General features: G+C 43.7%; 1 protein-coding gene across 3 annotated transcripts in view; it reads left to right on the top strand.

The window, feature by feature from the left end:
- Positions 1-25,669, top strand: part of MAP3K9 (mitogen-activated protein kinase kinase kinase 9) — an 86,531-nt gene that overhangs the window by 25,667 nt on the left and 35,195 nt on the right. For all 3 annotated transcript variants that reach the window (XM_031001861.3, XM_031001860.3, XM_055362215.2), the window contains exon 3: positions 22,211-22,391. In XM_031001861.3, the coding sequence (XP_030857721.1) occupies positions 22,211-22,391 (181 nt within the window). The remainder of the gene's footprint in view (positions 1-22,210; positions 22,392-25,669) is intronic.

Raw genomic sequence — 25,669 nt, 5'->3', positions numbered from 1 at the left:
CGTGAGCAAGAGAGCAGTTCTATTCCTCCTGGAGGAGCGCTGAGCATGCTTTGTGGTGCCCACTTAACACTTTTAGATGAATACTATGAAAGACAAATTTGACTTCACTGTTCATTCCTTGATGCTCCAATTTGGATTGATTGCTGGTGGAATAACACCTGGACTATCAATGAGTGAAGCCTCCCGGCTATTTCCTTCGCCCACCTCACAAAGAGAATTTGGATTTTGCTGCTCCTGGAACTTTAGAGCTTTGTGGTGGGAGGAAAGGGGAGGGGACAAAGAGTAGAATCCTTCAGGAGCTCTTTTGGGAGGAATTTTGAGCAGGAAATGAGGGAGCTTCTTTCTATAAGGACAGTGGATGGAATTAAAAAGGGGTATTTGAGGAAGCGTTGCTGTGGATCATATGAAACCTTTGGATGCTCAAGAAAAATAAGAGTCAGACTAATTTGAATTTACTTTAGGATGCCGTCTTCCTTCCCACCTTACCCTCGTTTGGACACAACATTGTCCTGGGCTTCTAACATGTGAGTCTGTGGCTTTATATGCTTGACTCTAGTTGCATGGACCATGAATCTGGCCAATTTTAGGTTTCTTACAAGCATTTTGATGCTTGATTTGATGTGTAGTTTATTGGTGGAGAGACTGGGATAATGACCTTCCAGGAAGAGTAAAAGTGACCCCACTGAGGAAAAATAAGATATTCTAAGACTTTTCCTTACATGGGCATTCACTGAAGGCAGGGAACATGGCATTTGAGCGTTTTCCCAGCAGTTTCTGGGTATGCCTGTTATGCCCACCTTCCAGGTAGCAGGGAAGGAAGGAAAGGACTGGCTTTCACCTGGAAACTGAGGTGTAACATCTTGAGAATTTGTATAGTTTTGAATTTTCCCTACCATGGTGAGATCCTCAACTCTGTCTCATGGGGAACAGGATTTGTAGAGTAATATTCAGAGGTAGATTAGGAAGATGGTAGGAAGTCTCATCTTCCCCATCCAATGGACATGGAGGTGGGAGGAGGGAATTAGAAAAGCATCCATATCATAGACTGAAAGACAGTGAGTCAGAGCAAAGCTAGTCTTGGCCTGAGGAGGTACTTGAGGTTGGTTCCTCCCTGCTCTTACATGGAGAGGTTGAAAAGTGATTCATAGGAAACTTTAATTGGTGTTTCATAGCTTTCCAGGGCTATTAAGGACTCATGGTTCAAAATGGCAACTCCCAGTGTTTCGAGCCTTTGTGGTTGGGACTTCCTTGCCTGAAAGGTGATGGGATGAAGGTGGTATCTGTGGTGGCTTGTACCGCTTCCTCCTCTGCCCTCAAATCCTTTCTCCTCTGCGATGCCTGGGGTGAAGTGCAGGTCACAGAGCCTGGAATGTTTTCTTTTTGTGTAGATCATGATTCTCAACCAATGTGGGTAATTTTATTACCCAAATGTCCTCATAAGAAATTGATGTGCCTGCTATTGCATACATGCTGTAAGAAATATGATCAATTTATTATATACATAACATAGAGGTCACTTCCACTGCATTCTTTCCATCCTTAGGAGTTGTGCTATGTAAACACATCCCAAACAACCAGAACAGTGTGATGTAGTAGGGGGCAGCGTGTCAAGATACATGAGATGGGGTCTGGAGAAGGCAGAATTCCCTGGGAGGCCTTGATGGAACAATTAGGCCTCAAAGAAGGGGTAGGATTCAAGAGTTGGTAATAGGGCAGGTAGGCCATAGCTATGACCTCCCAGGGAAGGCGGCCTGCCCCAGCTCAGACAGAGCCAAGTGTTCACTGATGCCATGTCCCATCACCTGGGTTCTTTAGGCAATTCCCAGACCTGGAATGTTGACTAGGAAAGCCATGCTCCCAAGAAGTTGAGTCTTTCATGTGAAACAGCTCCTCTTTCTAAGTGGCCAGAGAACCTGGGCTGGTACAGTTGTGGGCTGGTACAGTTGGGGGCTCTGAATCAGGCAGACCTGGCTTTGGGCAAAGTCCTCGACCCTGAGCCCATTTCTTCCTCTGTAAAATGGGGACAATTCTAGTATTTACTCATGGCATTATAATGAGGATTAAATGAAGTTATGTGTGTAAACCCTTAGCATAATGCCTGGCACAAAGTAAATGCTCAGTAAAAGGTAGTTTTTCCTTTTTAAAAAATTCAAGAGCAGCAGCAGATATGAGACTAGACTCACAGTATATCACCTACTGTTTCCATTACTATTTCTTCAGAACAAATGACCCCAAACAAGAACATTTTATTAAGCTCATGGAGACTTGGGTCAGGAATTTGGAAAGAGCTCATTAGGGATGGCTTGTCAATGTCTGGGGCCTCACCTGGGAAGACTCGAAGGCTAGGGGAGGCTGCAGATGGAGGCAGGAACCATCTGAAGGTTGTTCACCCACATGCTCAGTGCCTGAGCTGGGAGAAGCTGGAGGCCAGGACTGCTGATGGGGGTGCCCATGTGCAATCTGTCCATGAGCATGGCTCTCTTAGGGCTCTTGGCCTTACATAGTGGCTCAAGGCTGCAGACCCAAGTGTTCCAGTGAACATGGGGAAGCTGTAGCATCTTTTCTGATCTAGCTTAGAAGTCGGGCATTGTCATTTCTTCTGCATTCTGTTAAAGTGAGTCTCAAGACCACCCAGCTTCAAGTGGAGAGGACACAGACCCACCTCTCAGTGGGAAAAGTGTCAAGATCACACTGGGGAAAAGCACAGAGGATGGGAGATGATGGACCACTTTGAAAATGCAACCTTCCATGCCTGCTAAGGGAACTCTGCTAGCAGAGCTTGGGGATACAAGGCCCTGGAGAGCCTGTGCGGCGGCTGCACCCCATGGCCACCTGCCAAGAAAGAACTGCTTTCTGTTGACAAAACCATCGAGCATCTGATAGGCTTCCTCTTTTTTGGTTATTTTTATCTGGTATGTAGCTGGGTACTTCAGAGGTATGACGGAGATCTGGCAGCTCTTCTCAGTCAGTTTGAGCTGATACGATGAGAAAATTTAGGGGAGGCAGGTGTTTAAGGAGATGTTCTTTAGTAAGGAAAGTGGCTGCACAAAAGCCTCTGGCTTTCTGTTTCCTGCTGGTGATATCTGTGCCTGGATGAGGTGAGGGATGGAGTCCCAGCTGTGTTTTCTGGGCTTAATTTGCACAAGATGGCAAGGGCTGTAGGTGTCCAAGTTGACGCCTTTTGAAGCAGTTATATTTTAGGATGTTAGAGAGAGCTAGGTGTCCTGCAGACACATGTGGGAGGTTTGGTCAGGGAGATGGTGCTTATTCTTCTGTTTTAATCATGAGAACCTTTCACTCAGCAGCATGGGAGATGTGGGAAGTGGGTACGGCCTCCAAGAAAGAGATGAAAGTGAAGTTCCCATAGAAAGTTGGGGCTGGTTAAAGGAGTCATTTTTCAAGGCTGATGAATTATGCTGTGCCTACAGGAGGCCTATAAATATATTAGTTCCCTATCATGTCTCCTTCTATCCTCCAGCCCAACAAGGCAGCAGAAATCCACACCTCATGCTGTTAAGTCATGTGGCAGGCATGGATGTGGGCACATTATGAGGAAGGCTGGTGCTTTGGGTTGTTTCTCCAGTGCTGGTCCACATGAATACATCTGATTTGTTCCCTTGTTCCCCAGAACACATATTCACATTATGGCCAGCCAGAGTTGTTTGGGAGTGGCCTGGTTCAAACTATCACCCTAGTATCCCAATCTTGTTAACTAACCAGCCTGTCTGAAAACTTTGCATAAGGCCTGGGTGCCTGTCTGAAGGATCAAGACACTAGCCAGCCCCAGGAAGCTCATCTATCCGTTCTGTCTCCTCTGACGTCATTCTTAGGTTGTGCCATTCCCTGAGTTCCTTGCTGCATGCCCTTGGCTGACATTGTGAAGTGCATTGCACTGAAATCTGGGGGCTTGCCAGAGATGTCCGAAATGAATGCAGGACTGAGCCGCGTTGGCAAGGAGTGGCTGTTCTCAGCATGCCAGAACTGTGGAATTGCATCTGGTCTAGTTAGTAGCAGTCAGTAATATGTGAGTTGGTAGCTACAACTGAAAATGAAGGAACCCTGTTTCTAGGTGTTTGTGGCTGCAGAAGCTTCAGTTCCTGTTGGAAGGGAAGAGTGGGTGGGTGAATGTTAGCCTAGAGGTAGGAGGAGTGGGACCACTAAACCCCCCTGAACTCACTAAATGCTAGTATATTCCTGTGAGATTGGTGACATACAGGGACTTAGCCAGAGCAAGTAAGTGATGTGATGTCAGAGAGATTTCCTAGGACTCATGGACCACTCTTTCTCCGTGTATGTGAAATTAATTACTCTGTCTGACTGTCCCATCCTTTCCATCCCCAGTACTTGAGTTTGTCATTCACCATTGTCCCCTGGACAATTGTAATAGGTTACTTACTATGGCTCACTGCCAGTCTGTTGCTTTTTCAGTTGAATTTGTCTCACTGCAACCATAGTTGTTTTGCTGAAACTCAAATCTTGTCACAACACTTTTCTGCTTAAAAACTACTTGTGACTCCAGGGTCATTTCCAAGTTCCTTCGGCAGGGTCTGTAGTCTTCCAGTCCTGCCCCAGCCCTTCACTGCAGCTCCTTCTTCTCCCTTTCCACCTCATGAAAGTTCTGCTCCAGCTACAAGGGACTATTTCTTAGATATGTAAAGTCCCCTCAGCCCTCTTGGACCTGGACTCACGTTATTCCCTCTGCTGGGAGTGGTCTTTCTTCTGATTCTCCCCCTGGACCAAAGCCTGTCCTCTCGTTACAGCACAGAGAGCAGTTGTTTATTCTGTGAGCCCGTTCTAAGGAGCCCCTTCCTCTGTACATTCTAGTTTCAGGCATCCTCCATGTTAGGTGTTCAAACAAGATGGGTGGGCGGGGTAGGGTAAGGCATCATCAAGAGCATGAGAGTAGCCAGTGGTCCCCACTTTACCACTTTCTGGCTGGGTAGCTCAGGGGAATATCCTCACTTCTCAGCCACAGCTTCTTCATCTGTAAGTAGAGATTAAAACAGTACATATCTGTAAATAGAGATTAAAACAGTACATCTGTTTTTATATAAGATACTGCACGTAAAATGCTTAGCACGGTGCCTGCCATGTGGTAAGTGCTCAGTAAATGCTAGCAATGATGATGACAGTGTTATAGGTGTAGACTTATATGGCCAGAATGAGAGAAGTTTGGCCTGGTGCAGTGGCTCATGCCTATAACCCCTGCACTTTGGGAGGCCGAGGACGGTGGATCACCTGAGGTCAGGAGTTTGAGACCAGCCTGGCCAACATGGCGAAACCCCGTCTCTGCTAAAAACACAAAAATTAGCCAGGTGTGGTGGCGCATACCTGTAATCCCAGCTACTCAGGAGGCTGAGGCATGAGAATTGCTTGAACCTGAGAGACAGAGTTGCAGTGAGCAGAGATCGCGTCGTAACACTCCAACCTGGGTGACAAAGGGGGACTCCGTCTCAAAAAAAAAAAAAAAATAGCTGGGCGTGGTGATGTGTGCCTGTGGTTGAGGCTACTTGGGAGGCTGAGGTGGGAGGATTGCTTGAGCCCAAGGCAGCAGGGGGCAGAGGTTGCAGTGAGCTGAGATTATACCACTGCACTCCAGCCTGGGTGACAGAGTGATACCTTGTCTCAAAACAACAACAACAACAAACAACAAAAAACAAAAGGGAGAGAGAGAGATTCCATCCTAGTTTCCTTTATAGGAGCATCTATTTATCCCTCTCTTTTCCTTTCCTTTTTTCTGTGTAGGTGACTGCCGACCTTTTCTAGTAACCACAGTGGTTGGTATCTTTTACCAGTTTCTGCCAAAGTAGGTAGATTCTCAGGCATGCATGTTGGCTGGGAGGAATCTTGATTTTTTGGAGTGAAATCTTGGATTCTGTCCTGGTTATAATTCTGGTCTTGGATGTTGGTTATGTCTTAGAGGCTTTAGCCCTTTCCACCCATGGTGCTGGTGTCTCTTCGCAGAGAACTAGGTGGACACTGCATTAGTCAGGGTGGGGCCTCATGGTCCTGATATATCTTTTCACAGCCAAGGGTCTAGTGTCTTAAGAGTTGACTTGCCAGGGCTTGTGACTCTCTGGTGACCAGTGGTCCTTATGCTTTGGGACTCCAGCCAGTATCCCCTGACTACTTTTAATAGCATCAGACTGGTCTGATAGGGAAGACTTTCTGAACCCTGGGCTGTGATGGAGCAAGGAGACCCTCCTTCTGTAAAATAACCTTTCCCTCTGCTTTTGAGTATGTCAGGAGGGTCTTTCCTGGGATGAATGAGCAGTGAGTAATGCTTCTCCCTTGGCTGACTGTGGTTGCTGGTGAACAGTGGAGCTGGGGTCCAGAGGTTTTGGAGTGGACACTTATTCTTTGCCTTTCTGATATATGAGCCTCAGCCTTTCTCACCACTGTCTAAGAGTGCTTTCTGCTGCTCTGGGGATGAGTCATTGGATAGGGCACACATTTTAGAAAAGAAAAAAGATAAGTGGATGGTGATTTGATATGGATGGGGGCAGGAACTGGAGATTCCCCTGAGAAATGGCTACCCCTTTGAGGTGGGCATTGGTCGAAGCAACAGCGCCCTAGAGATGGGTAGAAAGGGAGAGATCTTTGGCTGGGTGTGGTGGCTCACGCCTATAATCCCAGCACTTTGGGAGGCCGAGGTAGGCAGATCACCTGAGGTCAGGAGTTCGAGACCAGCCTGGCCAACAAGGTGAAACCCTGTCTCTGCTGAAAATAGAAAAATTAGCCGGGTGTGGTGGCAGGCGCCTTAATCCCAGCTACTTGGGAGGCAGGGGCAGGAGAATCATTTGAACCTGGGAGGCAGAGGTTGCAATGAGCTGACATCAAGCCATTGCACTCAAACCTGGGGGACAAGAGCGAGACTTCTCTCAAAAAAAAAAAAAGTGAGAGATCTTTTAGTTCAGGGTGTTTCATAGTTTTTATAGCCTAGTGTCTTAAGGGCTGATGGGAGAGGATTTTTTTTAAATCAAAGTGGAGGTTCTAGGTTGAGAATGCTTTATTTGGGGCCCGAGTGAACAGCTATATGGGACCTACCTGCTACTGCTAGCGCCAAATATATACCTATTTTGAGGGTGAATCTCTAATGCTCTAACGGAGAGAGCAGAGCTTTAAGATCGTAGGGATTCCTTTGCTTTATTAGTTTTTTTCTCACACTTGTGAACATTTAAGTTTTTGGTTCCTAGCTCTCCCACTGACCTTCCTCATAGTTTATCTGGATATACCATGTAGAGGATGAGGCATGGTATTGAGTTTGCAGGGTCCAGCCTGTACTACTCAAAGCAAAACTCAAAACTTCTGAAATGGTTTCAGACCTAGTGTAGGAGGGTTTCTTCTCCTGCCCATCAACACCCTCCCCGCAAGCCACAAGCTACTGTCTCAGCCATGGTGCTTTTAGCACATATTTGTCCTAAATTATGCCTGGGGAGATGCTTCCTGCCAGTAAGCTTTTGCCACCACACCTTGCCAAGCTATTAGAGTTTGATCCTGAGTGTCTGTGAGCTTCCCAAATATTTATTTTATTTATTTATTTATTTTGAGACGGAGTCTCGCTCTGTCGCCCAGGCTGGAGTGTAATGGCGCGATCTTGGCTCACTGCAACCTCCACCTCCTGGGTTCAAGTGATTCTCCTGCCTCAGCCTCCCGAGAAGCTGGGATTACAGGCGCCCGCCATCATGCTCAGCTAATTTTTGTATTTTTAGTAGAGATAGGGTTTCACCATTTTGGTCAGGCTGGTCTCCAACTCCTGACCTCAGGTGATCCACCCGCCTCGGCCTCCCAAAGTGCTCGGATTACAGGCTTGAGCCACCACACCCAGCCCCAAATATTTAGTCTTAACTTCTTAAGCACTCTCATTTGAATATAAAAGCCTAGTTCCCTTCCCTAGAAGGATATGAAATAAGACTCAGGTGGTTTGGTTTTAGTCCAGGACCTCCTGGGTTCTAGTGGAAAGGGCAGTGTACTTAGAGGTAGAATTAGGTGTGACTGATAGCTTTGGTGGCTTCTCTTCCAGTTCTCTTCTGTTCTAAACACAGGTTTCTCTCCTTGTCCCTGCCAGTGAGAAGTAGCCATTAGCTTGATAGTGCCATGTAGAGACCCACTTCTAGTACTGGGCTCTGTGTTCAGTAGTGTTATGGGCATTGGTCCATTCCGGATGTAGGATTCAGCAAGGTTATGCCCAGTGGATGTGTAATATGAGACTGTCCCCAGGCAAATAAAAGTAAGTTGTGGGTCATACACTGTGGCCTATGAGAGACTGGTATTGTAGAGATGTATCTTCTCAACATTTGACCCCCAAATGGAGGGGGCAGCAGGGTATAGTGAAAGGAGCATAGGCCTAGAAGCCAGAGCAAGATTCAAATCTTGACTCTTTCGCTTCCTAGATGTGGAAAAGTTACTTGCCCTTTGAGTCCCAGCTTCCTCAACTATAAAATGAGGATGCTACCCAACTTGCGGGATTGCCATGAAAACTGCATGAGGTAATGTGGGTGTGAAGTGTCTAGTATTGCACCTGGGACATAGTAGGTATGCAAAAAAATAGTAGCTGCTATTATTATTAAGTAATTTATGAAAGTAACAAAAACACATGTTTATCCTAGATGATTTTGGATTTCGACAATGATGAAAGTGAAGAAAAACGTTTCGCTTATCATCTTATATACTAGTATTTTATTATAATATAGTTACATGTATTAAGCTGCCTATTATATATATATTTTTTTTTTTTTGGCGGGGGGACAGAGTCTCACTCTGTCGCCAGGCTGGAGTGCAGTGGCACGATCTTGGCTTACTGCAACCTCTGCCTCCCAGATTCAAGTGATTCTCTTCCCCAGCTTCCCAAGTAGCTGGGACTACAGATGTGCGCCACCATGCCCAGCTAATTTTTATATTTTTAGTAGAGATGGGGTTTCACCATGTTAGCCAGGATGGTCTTGATCTGTTGACCTCATGATCCACCTGCCTCGGCCTCCCACAGTGCTGGGATTACAGGCGTGAGCCACCGTGCCTGGCCTTTTTGACATACATTTTGTTGTTGTTGTTTGTTTTTGAGATGGAGTCTCTCTCTGTCATGCAGGCTAGAGTACAGTGGCGTGATCTTGGCTCACTGCAGAGGCAACCTCTGCCTCTCAGGTTCAAGCGATTCTCCTGCCTCAGCTTCCTGAGTAGCTGGGATTACAGGCGCCCACCACCACGCCTGGCTAATTTTTGTATTTTTAGTAGGGATGGGGTTTCACCATGTTGGCCAGGCTGGTCTCGAACTCACCTCAGGTGATCCACCCGCCTCGACCTCCCAAAGTGCTGAGATTACAGGCGTGAGCCACCGCGCCCAGCCTGATATAAAATTTTTGAAGTGTCATGTGTACATAATCTAGTTTAAAAAGCCGAAATATATTACAAGCCTTGTAATAAATAACAAAGGTCTCCTGCTTTATCCTTTCTCACTCACTGACTCTTCCTCCTGGCTGGTGATCTTGAGGGGAGATATTGGTTTAATTTACACAGTATTTGAACACCCCTTGCCTATTAGCACAGTGCCTGATACATACAGGCTTTCAGTACATGTGGGTTATTATATTATTTTTGAAAGGTTTAAATCAATACTTAGTATAGAATGTAGATTTCAGGTTGATTAACTTTACGGCAGCTTGGAGAGGCTATCCAAATCTTTCATTGTATCATACTGAGACTCTGTTGACTGGGATCTTGGTTTTGGTTTAGATTTGCAATTTTGATATGTCTGTGTCTGTTTTGCTGTAGTAATGAGCAAGATATTTTGTAGGAATTGAACTCTGTATTAATTCAGTTAGATTAGCTGTGAGAAATAGACACTTAAAGTAACAGTAGCTGAAATAAGTGTCTCTCTTGTATGTAAAAGTTTGGCAGGAGATGGCCAGTGATTGGCAAGACATCTGTGTTCCATGAGCCTTACCTCCTTCTCATTCACAGCTCTGCCAACTCTTGGGGCATGATCATGTCCTCATGGTCCAAGATGGTAGCTAGACCTCCAGCTATCACATTCACTTTCCAGATAGCACAGTGTATAAAGGGATGAAGAACAAAGTCCAAAGGCCTACAGCTGGAATCTTTTAAGACAGGTTACAGAAAGCACCTACAATGACACTTTTTAGTTACCTGGCTACATCTCAGAACAAGGAGGCTGGAAAATGTAGTAAATGTTCTGAGTGGCCTGGTGCCCATCTTGCAATCGTGGGTTCCATTACTATGGGAGGAGGGGAGAATAACCACTGAAGGGCGACTAGCAGTCTGGGTCACAGATTTCAGGCTCTTTTCCTATCATTAATCCCTTGTTAGTCCTTCCCTGATATGCTGCCAGGATTGCTAATGTAGCAATCCCTTTCTGCTGTGTTTTCAATTTGTTTTCTCTTTCTGCTGCTGACTCTGTCCTTCTGCTTTAACCCTTACTTGGAGATTTCTCTCCCATTCACCCCTTCAGAGTTGGAGGCCTTGAGACACTTGCTTGGATGTGCAATGGAAGCAGACAGGTAATTCCTTCCTTGGGGGCAATGACCTACTGCTTTCTGCATAACGTGCTTATAGTTGCAGCATTGAGAGCAGTGGTTCCCTTGGGGAGAGGGTTACTGAAAGGTATCTTTGACAGTGTTTGTATAAAGTGTAAATATTTCTGTTTTTCAAATGTGCATGGGTGCTGTTGTGTTGAGAAAATATGAATTCACTTAGAAGCATTTTCTTAGGGTGTTTAGTATTTTCTTAGTGTTTAATATGGCATGGTGGTCTGGGGTCCTGACTGATTTCATTCAGGCCTGGGCTGAATGAAATGTCCTGGCTCCGCATCTTCCCACTTGTAGACCAGCCTGCCTGAAGTTCAGTCTCCATATCTGAAAGTGGGCATAGTTATAGTACCTACTTTCCAGTATTGATGAGAGGATTAAATAAGATTATAGGTGTAAATCACTTAGCTTAGCACCTGGTATGTTGGAAGGACTCCATAAACATTAGCTGTGGTTATTATTTTCTTCTGAATCAACACACACTAAAAGTACAAATAGCATCATAATGGCTTTTTTTTTTTTCAGCTGAAAGGACATATTTTGAAAGGTTGGAAATCATTACTGTAGCTTCTCAGGGGACTGCAATATGGCTAGCCCTGGAACAGGTAGCTGGGGACCAGTACCTAAACTGATTTAAGCAGACACCTTTTGGGATGATTTGCATTCATTTGTTAATTCCAGATGAATGTTTATTGAGCACTTATTATTCCTCTTCAGGTTATAGGCATAGAAAGGGAGACCACTGTAGTTCAGCTTTACTCTAGCTCAGGAAAAGGTCACTGTATTGAATGCTCTCTCTCTCTCTATCAGGGGTGTTTTGTACCCATTCATTTGCTTTGGTTTCCTCTTTTATACCAAAAGGGAGTGACTCTTAAGTCCCCAAGGAGCCAATTCTCTCCACCTTTCTGTAGTTACTGTGGCAGGGACTCTTGGCTGCTGTGCCTGAGTCCTTGTCGGGAAGCATAGCTTTGCTGGTTGTGCCAGTGGAACCCGGTGCAGCTCTGCTGACGATGCGGAAGCTGCTGGGGCCACCGTTGCTGCTGGCGCCTCCCTTCCATCTCTAGGCAGCACCACAGCTCTGCTGAGGTCGAATCGGGGAGTCTAGGTGGTGAATCATTTGCCTTGGTAAGCAAGTCTGGCCTCTCTTGGCCTTGCCTGGAGAGACAGAGCGGGCAGAGCCCCATGGGCCAGGAGAAGCTGGGGGATGCACAGCGGCCGCACTCTGGCTGCCTGGTAGTGGTCCACGAGTCAGGCTCTCCCATGCAGCTCTTGCTGCGTCAGCACAACAGGGAGCCTGCTCTGTGCTGGGTCTGAGATCATCTTCCTTCCTCCACTGGAGGCAACGTGCTGTAGGAAGCAAATGTCTCACGTGCCACTCAGGCGCCCTAAAGGCTGGCTGTGTCTAATGAGTAGGGCTTTTCTCTGGGGTAGAATTACTTCACCTAACTCCTTTTCCCCCTATGTTTAGCTGTTCTTCAGCTCAGATGGATGGTGGAGCTTGGCTGGCTCCTGGGAAGGACTGACACAGTTTCCAGGGAGTTGCAGACTCCAGGAATGTCAGAGGTAGGGAAATGGGGGCCTGGTGAAGGTCACACAGTGGTGGAGCGAGAACCCAGACACCCTGGGTCTCCATCTGTTGCTTTTTTCTTTCTGCCTTGGTGTAGCTCAGAGACTGTTTTTATTAAGGTGAGACAGGATGCTGTGACATAGATCTGGAGTTTAAGCCCTGGGCTTTGGCAGGAACAAGCAGGAGTACGTATATGCCTTCCTCTATTACACCCCCCCAGGATGGATTTTGCATATCAGGAGAGATGGAAGAACCAAGTGATGGAAAGCTGGAAGCCTTTGAAAGTTTCCTTTGTAGGGTATGCTAGTTTCCTTCTCCCTACCCCAAGAAAACAAAACTGAAGGCACGGTTCTATGCTAGGGTAGCAGATTGAACATGTGAAATGCTACAGCTACCTTTACTCCCTCCTGAAACCCAGTGAAAGCCACAGCAAACCTACAAGGTGCATGGGAGAAGAGACGATAGCTGTTATGTTTTGGAGACTGGAAAACTGATGAAGAAGTGGTAACTGACTTAGAACATTTGAGAAAGATAATTAAGTTGACAGTAGGGAAAGCAAAAAAAAAAAAAGCAATCCCTTTATATCACAGAATGTCCTCTACTTTATGCAGCCACTTGACTGCCTTTTCTTCTTGGAAAGGGTAAGACAAGAGTTACTGGACTGGAGACAGCAAGCACAGAAAAAAATAAAACATACCTCCTACACGTCCTTTCTAAGGAACTACTGGAGAGTACACACCACCGAAGCAGGGGAAGGAATCAGTAAAGAGGGGAGTGGGGTACAGGATACAGGGATTAACACAGGAGGGAGACGAAGGGAACCCCTTAGGACTGTGTACCAGACGTAGAGGATGGGCAGCTTAGATCCGAGCAGCGTGACTCAGAATGTCATCACCAACTTACCTGCAATCATTGTGCCATTGATTTAACTAGAGGACTGACTACCTGGGGAAGCCTGGGGCAGATTGTATCTGCTCTTGGCTGTCTTGCTCATGTGCTGATGAAGCTCCTGTCGCCCCTCCTTGCCCTGCTGACGGATAGACTCATTTTATATTAACAGAAGTGTTTTCTTTGCCCAACCGTCGGTGCTAAAGGTAGGTCCATGTGAATTTAGAAACAGAAAATATGAGCCAGGCACGGTGGCTCACTCCTGTAATCCCAGCACTTTGGGAGGCCGAGGCAGGCGGATCACTTGATGTCAGGAGTTCGAGACCAGCCTGGCCAACATGGTAAAACCCCGTCTCTACTAAAAATAATAAAAAAAAGTATCTGGGCGTCCTGGTGTGTGCCTGTAATCCCAGCTACATGGGAGGCCGAGGCAGGAGAATCGCTTGAACCCAGGAAGTGGAGGTTGCAGTGAGCCGAGATTATGCCATTGCACTCCAGTCTGGGTGACAGATTGAGACTCAAAAACAAACAAACAAAAGAAACGGAAAATACAGAAGAGTCCCACTCTCCCAATTACCTTGACCCCTACCACCAGATGTTCCCACTGTGGTTACCTGCCCTGTGTTTCCAGGACTTGTTCATGATCTTGCCTATCAACTTTCCCAGGAAGGGCTCTTGTAAATTCCATGGGAATTTCCCAGAGACTCTGTTTAGCTTATTCCCTTTGGGAAGGCTTCATTTAGCAAAGGCAGTATTTTTACTCCTCCATGGTGTTTTGGGTAGAATAGTGTCCCCCACAACCCTCCACACAAACAATAAGTTGAAGTCCTAACCTGTGAAATTTGGAAATACCATCTTTGCAGATGTAGTCAAGTTAAGATGAGGTCATACTGGATTAGGATGGGCCCTAATCCAGTGACCGATGTCCTTATAAGGACACATAGACAAATAGGAGAATGTTAGGTGAAGATGCAGACAGATACACAAAGGGAAGATGGCCATGTGAAGATGGAGGCAGAGATTAGACTTAACGCTGCTACGAGCCAAGGGACACTAAAAACTACTGGCAACTGCTAGAAGCTAGAAGGGTCAAAGAAGGATCCTTCCCTAGAACCTTTGAAGGGAGATGGCCCTGCCGACACCTTGATTTTGGACTTCTAACCTCCAGAACTGTGAGAGAATAATTTCTATTGTTTTGAGCCACCCAGTTTCTGTTAATTTGTTATGGCAGCCCTAGGAGGCTACAACACACAGCGTCATTTTTTGTTTGCCACTCACTTTTTCAAAACTAAACATTATCCTATTTAGAGATGTGTACATAGCTGGTAAAATCAAAGAGAAGTAAAGAAATGAATAACAGAAGTCACGGTTGTCAGATGTTTAGGGAGAGAGGAAAGGGGGTGGTGGAGAGAGACACATGGAACTTCTAAAGGGACCGGATGGGATTATGTGGGTTTTCATATTCTGTTCTTTAAACCATATATACATTTTTAAATTTTAGAAATGGAGTTTCACTGTGTTGCCCAGATTGGAGTGCAGTGGCTGTTCACAGGCACAAACATGGTGTACTATAGCCTTGAATTCCTGGGCTCAAGCCATTCTCCTGCCTCAACCTCCCAAGTAGCTGGGACTACGGGTGTGCTCCACCACTCCCAGCCATATATACATTTGTACATATTACACGTATACATTTTAATGTACTCTCCTATGTGTATAATACATTTAACAATAAACTTTAAAAAATAAAACAAAACATAACCCTCAAAACCAAATTAGCTGAGTTACGTAATGTAGGAGAGATGGCATTGAATCATCTGAACCAAATGCAGGCCTGAGGACAAGAGCCTTGGCACCAAGGTGAGCATTTAGCAAATTGGAGCCTCTTGTACTAATGGAGATGAATAATAAATAAGAAATCTGAAAATGACATAGATCATCAACCAAAGCTAAGTTTACCATTAGGACCTAATGGGAGAGTCTCCTCAGTGATGCCAAGTTTCGAGAGCCTGGCCTCAGCTAAATGATATTAGGTCAGATTCACAAATCCCTTTGTGGCAAGACACCCCCCATTTCTCCTGCTGACCTCCTAATGGGATGGCCTTGAGACCATTTTAAGTGGTCTGCATTAAGCAACATTGAATCCCAAAGAAAGTCATTCACCTTCTTTGTGTAAATGGAGGATCAACATTCATTTTGGTGCTGTTTGTCTGTAATTCCTCTCTAACACTTCAAATCTTTCTTGTCAAGCAGAGAAGGCAGGCCTTAGGCCCAGCATTTTGACCATATGCGGGTCTGCCACTATACCATTTATTTTTGTTTCATTTTATTTGTTTGTACAGGTTATTCAATGTTAGGAGAATTTTTGGCTTTCCCATTTACAATAGTGATATAAAATTTCTTCTTTAAATTTTTTTTTAATTTTTAATTTTTGTGGGTACATAATAGGTGTATATATTTTTGGGGTACATGAGATATTGTGATACAGGCATATGATGCATAATAATCACATCATGGAAAATGGGATATCCATCCCCTCAAGCGTTTATCCTTTGTGTTACAAGCAGCTCAATTATACTTTAGTTATTTTTAAATGTACAATTAAATTATTTTGACTATAGTCACCCTGTTGTGCTATCAAATACTAGGTCTTATTCTTTCTATTTTTTGATGCCCATTAAATATTATTTAAATAATAATATTAAGTGGTATATATAGGTGGTGTCCTAATTGGGAAATAATCAAGAATGATGTCTTTGTGCCAGGCACAGTGGCTCACTTCTGTAATTCCAGTGTTTGGGAAGCCAAGGCAGGAGGATTGCTTGAGACCAGGAGTTCAAGACCAACCGGTCAATACAAAAAATAAAAAATTAGCTGGGCTTGGTGGTGCGCACCTGTAGTCCTAGCTACTCGGAATGCTGAGGTGGAGAAATGCTTGAGCCCAGTAGTTCAAGGTTACAGTGAGCTATGATTGTGCCACTGCACTCCATTCTGGGCAACAGAGTGAGACCCTGTCTTGACCTGATACTCACTTTTGTCACATTGTCTTTCCTTATAGAAGGCGAAAGGCCGTTGAGATAAGCTGAGAGTCTTCAGGTTATCTTTCTCTGTGTGTCCCCTACCCGACCTGACACTAACTGGGTGTGTTAGTCACTGGTGAACCCCTGGCTGAGGTATTACTCTTTCTCTAGTCTCCTCCCAGTGCCCCTCCACCCCCTACCCCAATACCTGGCAACAATAAGATGGGAAAGTGGATAGTTTGAGAAGATGCACAGATATCCCATTGGTCAAGTATGTGACCAGCAAGAGATGAGTTCTTTTTTTTTTTTTTTTTTTTTGAGACTGAGTGTCACTCTGTTGCCCAGGCTGGAGTGCAGTGGCGCAGTCTCGGCTCACTTCAACCTCCGCCTCATGGGTTCAAGAAATTCTCCTGCCTCAGCCTCCCAAGTAGCTGGGACTACAAGTGTGTGTCACCATGCCCAGCTAATTTTTGTATTTTTAGTAGAGACAGGGTTTTGCTATGTTGGCCAGTCTCGTCTTGAACTGCTGACCTCAGGTGACCCGCCCACCTCAGCCTCCTAAAGTGCTGAGATTATAGGCATGAGCCACCGCACCCAGCCAGGATGAGTTCTTTCAAAGAGCCTGGTCCTGTGCTTGGTTCCTAAAGGGGACATGGCATAGGTTCCAGAAGAAAAAGAATGAGGTTTTTGCTTTCTAGGAGTCATACTGTATCACATGCTAGTGGAAATGATGACACCCATATATATGCAGCAGTCAGGAATGATTCGAAGTGCATATAATGTTAGATTATGTGGTATTTGGATGCTGAAGGAAGAATTCAGGAAAAAGAAGTGCAGGGTAGACTAATCAATGACAGCTTTAGGGATTAGGCAGAAATGGAGGCAGGGCTTAAAGACACATAGGATTTCTTTCTGGCCTCTGTACGGCATGGCACAAAGGTGAAGAATGTGGTTCTGAAGTCAGACAGATCTGGATTTGATTCCCTTCCCCATCCCTCACTGACTGGGCAACTGACTTAACCTTTCTGTGTCTGGTTTGGAGTGCATAAAATGGGGAAAATAATTACACCTACTGCTGAGGGTTGATTTAAGGATTAACAAAAGTGATGGACATAAACAGTATCGTGCTGCTACATAGTAAGTGACCCATAGTGAGTAGGTGTCATTATTAATCAAGCATTCCATTTATCTATACAGCAAAAACGTATTGCATGGTTATTGTGTGTCAGGGACTGCCAGGCCTTCCATATCAGTCCCTTGAGCACTGAACCCTGTGGTTTCCATTTATGTACAGGATACCTAATTATAATAATAACTATAGTGCTCCGAGTGCCAGGTACTCTGCTAGTTGCTTTATTGCTGTATCGCCTTTAATCTTTATCCCCATTTTGTAGAAGCAGGAATTGAGGTACAAAGTTTAAGAGATTTGTCCAGGGTCACATTAAGAGTGACAAGCCTAGGATTTAAATTATCTGCTCTTTTCCTGTTCCATACTGACTCTTGTTACAGTGAACCTAGACCCATTATGTCCAAAACTAAATTTGGCTTCTTCAAATGGGCTTTTTCTCTCAACTTCCCAATTAGGGGCACCACCATTCTTCTGCTTGTCACCCAAACCTGAAAGGCTGGAGATGTCTTCCTTCTCCATCAGGCCCCTACATCTGGTTAATCACTGGGTCTTTAGTTCCAATGTATCTTTTCCTTTCTGTTCCACTGCCTGGCCAGGCCCCCATTGACTTACGCCTAGACTCGTTAGTTCTTCTCGGTACAGTCACACATCACTTAATGACAGGGATACATTCTGAGAAATGCATCATTAGGCAATTTCATCATCGTGGGAACATCAGAGTGTACTTATACTACACACCTGGGCTATATGGTGTAGCCCAAGCTTGTCCCGCTGTGGCTCAGGACACTTTTTCCTTTGTTTTTTTTGTTTTTTTTTTTTTTTTTTTAGCTGTTGTTGGTGTATTTTATGTGTGGCCCAAGACATTTCTTCCAATGTGGCCCAGGGAAGCCGAAAGATTGGACACCCCTGGTGTAGTCTGCTGTTTCCAGGCTACAAACGTGTACATGTTACTGTACTGAATATTGTAGACAATTGTAATGCAGTGCTAAGACTTTGTGTACCTAAATGTATCTATACGTAGAAAAGGTACAGTAAAAATATGATATAAAAATAAAAAATGGTACTTCTTTACGGAACACTCACCATGAAATGGAGCTTACAGGACTGGAAGTTGCTCTGGGTGAGTGAGTGGTGAGTGAATGTGAAGACCTAGGACATTACTGTGTACCACCATAGACCTTATAAACACTGTACACTTAGGCTACACTAAATTTATAAAGAAAACTTTTTTTTAGACGGAGTCTCACTCTGTCACCCAGGCTGGAGTGCAGTGGTGCAATCGTGGCTCACTGCATCCTCTGCTTCCCAAGTTCAAGCAATTCTTCTGCCTCAGCCTCCTGACTAGCTGGGAGTACAGGCACGGACCACCACACCCAGCTAATTTTTTGTATTTTTAGTAGAGATGGGTTTTTGCTATGTTGGCCAGGCTGGTCTTGAACTGCTGACTTCAAGTGATCCTCCTGCCTCGGCCTCACAAAGTGCTGGGATTGCAGGCCTGAGCCATGGCGCCCAGCTGAAAAATTTTCTTTCTTTAATAATAAATTAATCTTAGCTTACTGTAACTTTTTAACTTTATAAACAAAAACTGTTTACTTCTTAACTCTTTTGTAACAATGGAGCTTAACATAAACACACTGTACAGCTTTACAAAAACATTTTCTTTCTTTTATCCTTATTCTATGAGCTTTTTTCTATTTACTTTTTTTTGTTGTTGTTTGTTTGTTTTTGAGAGAGAGGTCTCACTCACTCTGCCACCCAAACTGAAGTACAGTGGTACAATCACAGCTCACTGCAGCTTTGACTTCCCAGGCTCAAGTGATCTCCTACCTCAGCCTCCTGAGTAGCTGGGACTACAGGCATGCACCACCACACCTGGCTAATTTTTCAATTTCTTTGTAGAGACAAGGTTTCACTATGTTTTCCAGGCTGGTCTCCAGCTCCTGGGCTCGAACAATCCTCCCACCTTGGCCTCCCAAAGTGCTGGGATTACAGGCATGAGCCACCATCCTCAGCCTACATTTTTTTTTTTTTTTTAAAGGGCCTGGTCCTGTGCTTGGTTCCTAAAGGCGACATGGCATAGGTTCCAGAAGAAACATCAGCCTACATTATTTTTTTTAACATACATTTTTTGTTGTTGTTGTTTTTACATTTTAAACTTTTTTGTTAAAAACTAAGACACAAACACACATTTTAGCTTTGGTCTACACAGGGTCAAGATCATCAATATCACAGTCTTCCACCTCTACATCTTGTTCCACTGGAAGGGGCAAAACACACCTGGAGCTGTTAATCTCCTATAATAACAATGCCTTCTTCTGGAATACTTCCTGAAGAACCTGCCTGATGCCGTTTTACAGTAAACTTTTTTTTACATAAGTAGAAGGAGTGCACTCTAAAATAATGATTAAAAAGTATAGTGTGCTGGCCAGGCACAGTGGCTCCTACCGGTAATCCCAACACTTTGGGAGGCTGAGGTGGGAGGATCGCTTGAGCCGAGGAGCTTGAGACCACCCTGGACAATGAAGTGGGACCCACTTCTCTACAAAACCTAAAATAATTAGTTGGGTGTGGTGGCACATACCTATAGTCACAGCTACTCAGGAGGCTGAGGTGGGAGAATCACTTGAGCCCTGGAGATAGAGGCTGCAGTAAGCTATGATTGCACCACTGCACACCAGCCTGAATGACAGAGTGAGACCTTGGGTTCAAAAAAAAAAAAAAGTAAATACATAAACCAGTAACATAGTCGCTTATTAGCATTATCAAGTATTATGTATGGTACATAATTGTATATGCTATGCTGTTATATGACTGCCTGCACAGTAGGTTTGTTTGCAGCAGCATCACCACAGACACATGAGAATACATGGTGCCATGACATTATGACAGCTGCCATCATCACTAGGTGATAGGAAGTTTTTAGCCCTATTATTACCTTATGGTACCACCATCATGTTTTTGGCCTGTCATTGTCTGAAACGTCATTATGCGGTGCATGACTGTTTTTGCCGTTGCCCGACAGGAGAGGTGAGGTTTACACAATGCACTCTTGTGGACTTCACCAAAATTTGATAAAACATTCTTACATTTTTTAAGATGTGAAAGCATGACAGTTTGTTATTGCCACAGCTGTTTGTCAGTGGTAGAAGTTTACAGTGGGCTTACTGCAGTGGTACAAATATGTAAACTCCTGTGAATATAACCTTTCTCTTCCACTCAGGAAAGCATGTTGGGAGATAACAGCTCTCCCCTCTGTGTTTTAAAGCTTTCCTCTTTAAACAAATGGGGCTGGGACAACTGCATAGCCACATGCAAAAGAATGAAATTCGACCCGTGTTATATGCAGAAATTAAAAGTGGATCAATGACCTAAATGTAAGAGCTGAAACCATAAAACTTTTGGAAGAAAACATAGAATTAAATCTTCATGATCTTGAATGTGTTAATGATTCTTAGATATTATACCAAAAGTATGTGCAATAAATAAAAAAATAAAGTGGACTTCATCTAAATTAAGAACTTTAGTGTATCAAAAGTGTCAAGTAAGGGAGAAGACAGCCAATAGAATGGGAGAAATATTTGCAAGTCATGTATCTGATAAGGGTCTAGTATCAGAATATATGAAGAGCTCTTATAACTCAATAATAAAAAGACAAACCACTTACTTTAAAAACGGATGAAGGATTTACTGGACATTTCTCCAAAGAAGATATACAAGTGGACAAAAACTCATGAGAAGATAGATGTTCAATATCATTAGTCATCAGGGAAATGCGAACCCAAATCACAATGAGTTACCATATCACATGCACTAGGATGGCATTAAGAATACCAATAATAAGGAAAATAACAAGTATTCGTGAGGATGTGGAGAAATTGAAACCCCCATAGTCTGCTTGTGGAAATGTAAAATGGTTCTTCTGCTGTGCAGAACAATTTGGTGGTTCCTTAAAAAGATAAACACAAATTACCATGTGATCCAGCAAATATGCTCCTAGATCTGTACCCCCCAAATGACAACAAGTATACAAATATATGTATACACATGTTCATACACACTAGTCACAGTAGCCAGAAAGTGGAAACAACCCATGTGTCTATCAGTGGACAAAAGGATAAACTGTAATATGTACATACAGTGGAATATTATTCACCCGTAAAGAGGAATGAAGTACTGATATAAGCTATAATGTGGATGAACTTGAAAACATGTTCAGTGAAATAAGCAGGTGTGTCACATATTGTATGATTGTATTTACATGAAGTATTCAGACTAGGTAAATTTATAAAGACAAAGGAGATTGGTGATTGCTAAGCTTTGGGAGGAGGGAGAATGGGGAATAATTGCTTAATGGGTACAGGGTTTCCTTTTGGGGTGGTGAAAATGTTTTGGAACTAGACAGGTGGTAGTTGTACAACACTGTGAATGTACACAATATCACTAAATTGTTCACTTTGAAATGGTTAATTTTATGTTATGTGGATTTCAGCCCAAAAAAAAGGTCTACAAAAAATAAAATAAGGCTTTCACAAGCTTTGGTGCTTTAATGATTAGTAGCAACGGGTGCTTGGTAGATACCGGTATTTGAGGACATGATTATTGAGAGTCACTGGCGTGCACTACCACACCTAGCTAATTTTTTGTATTTTTAGTAGAGACGGGATTTCACCACGTTGGCCAGGCAGGTGTCAAACTCCTAATCTCAGGTGATCCACCCGTCTCGGCCTCCCCAGGTGCTGGGATTACATGCGTGAACCACTGTGCCCAGCCAGGAATTTATTTAATTGTGACATGTATATTTTAGTTTCTTCATCAGTAAAACTGAGATGGCAATAGTACCTGCCTTGTAAGTTGTTGTGAGGATTAGAGATAGTGGCTATAAAATGGGTGGTGCAAAAATGGATGCACTGTAGGTGTTTAAGAAATGATGGCTCTGACCGTCAATCCATGGCAGCTAAATGCTGGAGCCCACAGGAGAGGCCAGGAGGATGGCAGAAGAGTTCTGTTCTGTGGTTTCCCTGTGATTAATGCAGACTCTGGTTTCTTCTGTATTCCTTTCCTTGCCTAGTATTGATCCTCCAGAAGGTGGAGAATGGAGACCTGAGCAACAAGATTCTGAAGATCACTGATTTTGGCCTGGCTCGGGAATGGCACCGAACCACCAAGATGAGTGCGGCAGGGACGTATGCTTGGATGGCACCCGAAGTCATCCGGGCCTCCATGTTTTCCAAAGGCAGTGATGTGTGGAGGTAAGGTCCAGGGGGGTAGGGACAGCACTTCCCAGGTCATCTTGGTGGCACACACATTTCAAGACTTGGAGAATTGAGGTTACCTAGGATCCTAGGCACCTGAAGTAGGTCTAAGTGACCTCCCCCAAGAGTCATCTATGCCAATTCCCATATTGCCAGGGGACAGTTTCTAATGCTTTCATCTACCAAAAAAATCCCTGAAGTGCTATACGCAGGCCACTTTTTGCTGGTGATTGCTCCCTAGGAAAGGCCAGTAGATTCCAGGGGCAACATGTACTCCCATCTCTACCCTGTAAGATGGGAAGGACACTCAGTCCCTCTTGGAGAGCTTCGTGAGGATCAGTCTGGCTTGCTCAGCAATGCTAGGCTTTCGTGGCTGTTACTGCTGAACTTGGGGAGGGGATTAACCCAATGTCCTCACTCTAAGCTCCTGAGCCAATGAATGTTCTTTGTGCAATCTCTTTTTTCTTGATGGCCTAAAAATTATCTTTTCCAGTTATCTAGTTCATCTTTTAGTCAAGGCTCTATCTGTTGACATTGATCCAGAAATCAGAAAAAAATGGGTCCCAAATATGTGCCCAGAACTGCAAAGCCGCAGACTAGAAATGACCAGCCATCCTCCTAGTAAATGTGAGCCCAAAAGTTTGCAAGGAAATAGATCTAAAAATTTTCCCAGCTGAGGAAGGATGAGCAACTACCTAGTATATGTTGTCATGGCTGTGGGACAGTAGCATCACCTTAGTATACAAAAGAAAGGACTGTAGTTTATCATTATATATCAGTCCATGGAGTTATGGTCCTGATGTGTTGTAAAGTGAGCTGTGTGTGTGTGTGTGTGTGCACGTATATTTTAAATAATAGCTTTATTGAGCTATTATTCACATACCATAAAGCTAATCCTTTGTACACTTTAGAATGTATAGGTTGGCTGGATACAGTGGCTCATGCCTGTAATCCCAGGACTTTGGGAGGCTAAGGTGGAAAGAACTCTGGGGCTTGGGAGTTTGGGGCCAGCCTGGGCGACATAGCGAGACCCCCATCTCTACAAAAAGTTTAAAAAGTATCCAGGTGTGGTGGCATGCACCTGTAGTCCCAGCTACGTGGGAGGCTGAGATGGGAGGATTACTTGAGCCTGAGAGGTTGAGGCTACAGTGAGCCGTGATTGCACCACTGCACTTCAGCCTGGGTGACAGAGAGAGACCCTGTCTCAAGAAGTAAATAAGCATGTAAGTCAGTGGTTTTTAGTATATTTAAAAGGTGTGTATGGGTCACCATTGTTATTAGTTTCCTAGGGCTGCTGTAGCAAATTACTAAACCTAGTGGCTTAAAGCAACAGAAGTGCGTGCTTTTATAGTTCTTGAGGCCAGAAGCCTGAAAGTGATGTGGGCAGGGCCACACCCTCCAGAAACTCTAGTGAAGATAATGACTCAAATAAGGATTCTGGGTATTGGGACATAGATATACCTTTTTAGGGCCACCATTCAGCCCATTACAACCACTGTCTATTTCCAGAACTTTATTTTTATTTATTTATTTTTTTGAGATGGAGTCTTACTCTGTTACCCAGGCTGGAGTGCAGTGGCATGATCTCAGCCCACTGCCACCTCTGCCTCCCGGGTTCAAGTGATTCTCCTGCCTCAGCCTCCCAAGTAGCTGGGATTATAGGTGCGCACCACACCTGGCTAATTTTTATATTTTTAGTAGAGACGGGATTTCGCCATGTTGACCAGGCTGGTCTTGAACTCCTGATCTGAAGCAATCTGCCCACCTCGGCCTCTTAAGGGGCTGGGATTATAGGCATGAACCACACCATGCCCGGCCAATTTCCAGAACATTTTTATCATCCAAAAAAGAAGCTCCATGTCTATTATCAGTCCTTCCCTAATCCTTCCCCCTTCTACTCCCTAGCAAACACTAATTTACTTTCTGTCTTTATGAATTTGCCTGTTCTGGATGTTTCACATAAATGGAATCATACCATTTGTGGTCTTTTGTGACTAGGCTTCTTTCATTTAGCATAATGTTTTCAAGATTCATCCATGTTGTAATACAAAATTAGCTAGGCATGGTGGCGCATGCCTGTAATCCCAGCTACTCGGGAGACTGAGGCAGGAGAATCGCTTGAACCCAGGAGGCAGAGGTTGCAGTGAGCTGGGATTGTGCCATTGCACTCCAGCCTGGGAAACGAGCAAAACTCCGTCTCAAAAAAAAAAAAAAGATTCATCCATGTTGTAACTTATCTCAGAATTTCATTCCTTTTTAAGGCTTAATAATATTCCATTGTATGGATAGACCACATTTGTTTATCCATTTATCAGTTGATGGGCATTTGGGTTGTTTTTGCTTTTTGGCTGTTATAAATAATGCTGCTATGGACACTTGTGTACAACACAAGCTTTTGTGTAAACATACTGTTTTCAGTTTTCTTGGGTCTATCCCTAGGAGTGGAATTGCTGAATCATGTAACAGTTCTATGTTTAACTTTTTGAGGAACCACCAGACTTTTTCATCATAGCTATACCATTTTATTTTATTCCCATTAGCAATGTATGAATGTTCCAATTTCACCACATCTTTTCAATACTTGTTATTGCCTTTTTTTTAAAAAAAAAGTTATTATGTCTATCCTTGTGGATATGAAATAGTATTTTGTTGTGATTTTGATTTGCATTTCACTAAATGACTTATGATGTTGAGTATCTTTTCATGTACTTATTGGCCAATTATATCTCTGAACCTGAAGAAATATCTATTCAAATCCTTTGCCAATTTAAAAATTAGAGTATTTGTCTTTTTATTGTTGAGCTGAAAGAGTCTTTTCTATTCTCTCATCAAATATATGATTAGCAAAATTTTTTTTCCATTCTGTAGATTGTTTTTCCACTTTCTTAAGGCTGTTCTTTGAAACAGTGTTTTTAATTTTGATGATGTCTAGTTTGTTTTATCATCTGTGGATTGTGCTTTTGGTGTCATATCTAAAAAACATTGCCTAGTCCAAAGTCATGAAGACTTACACTCCTATATTTTTTTCTAAGAGTTTTATAATCTTAGCTCTTACTTTATGTCTCTGATCCATTTTGACTTAATTTTTGTATGTGGTATGAGGTAGGGGTCCAGCTTTATTATTTTTCATGTGGCTATTCAGTTATCCTGGCCCCATTTATTGAAAAGACTATTTTTTCCCATCGAATTATTTGGTCACTTTTATCAAATGTCAATTTACCAGAAATATAAAGGTTTATTTCTAGATTCTCAGTTCTACTCCATTAATCTATATC

This window comes from Gorilla gorilla, chromosome 15 (assembly GCF_029281585.2).
Source record: "Gorilla gorilla gorilla isolate KB3781 chromosome 15, NHGRI_mGorGor1-v2.1_pri, whole genome shotgun sequence".
NCBI classification, from domain to species: domain Eukaryota; kingdom Metazoa; phylum Chordata; class Mammalia; order Primates; family Hominidae; genus Gorilla; species Gorilla gorilla.
This window is presented reverse-complemented; position numbering and strand designations above follow the sequence as displayed.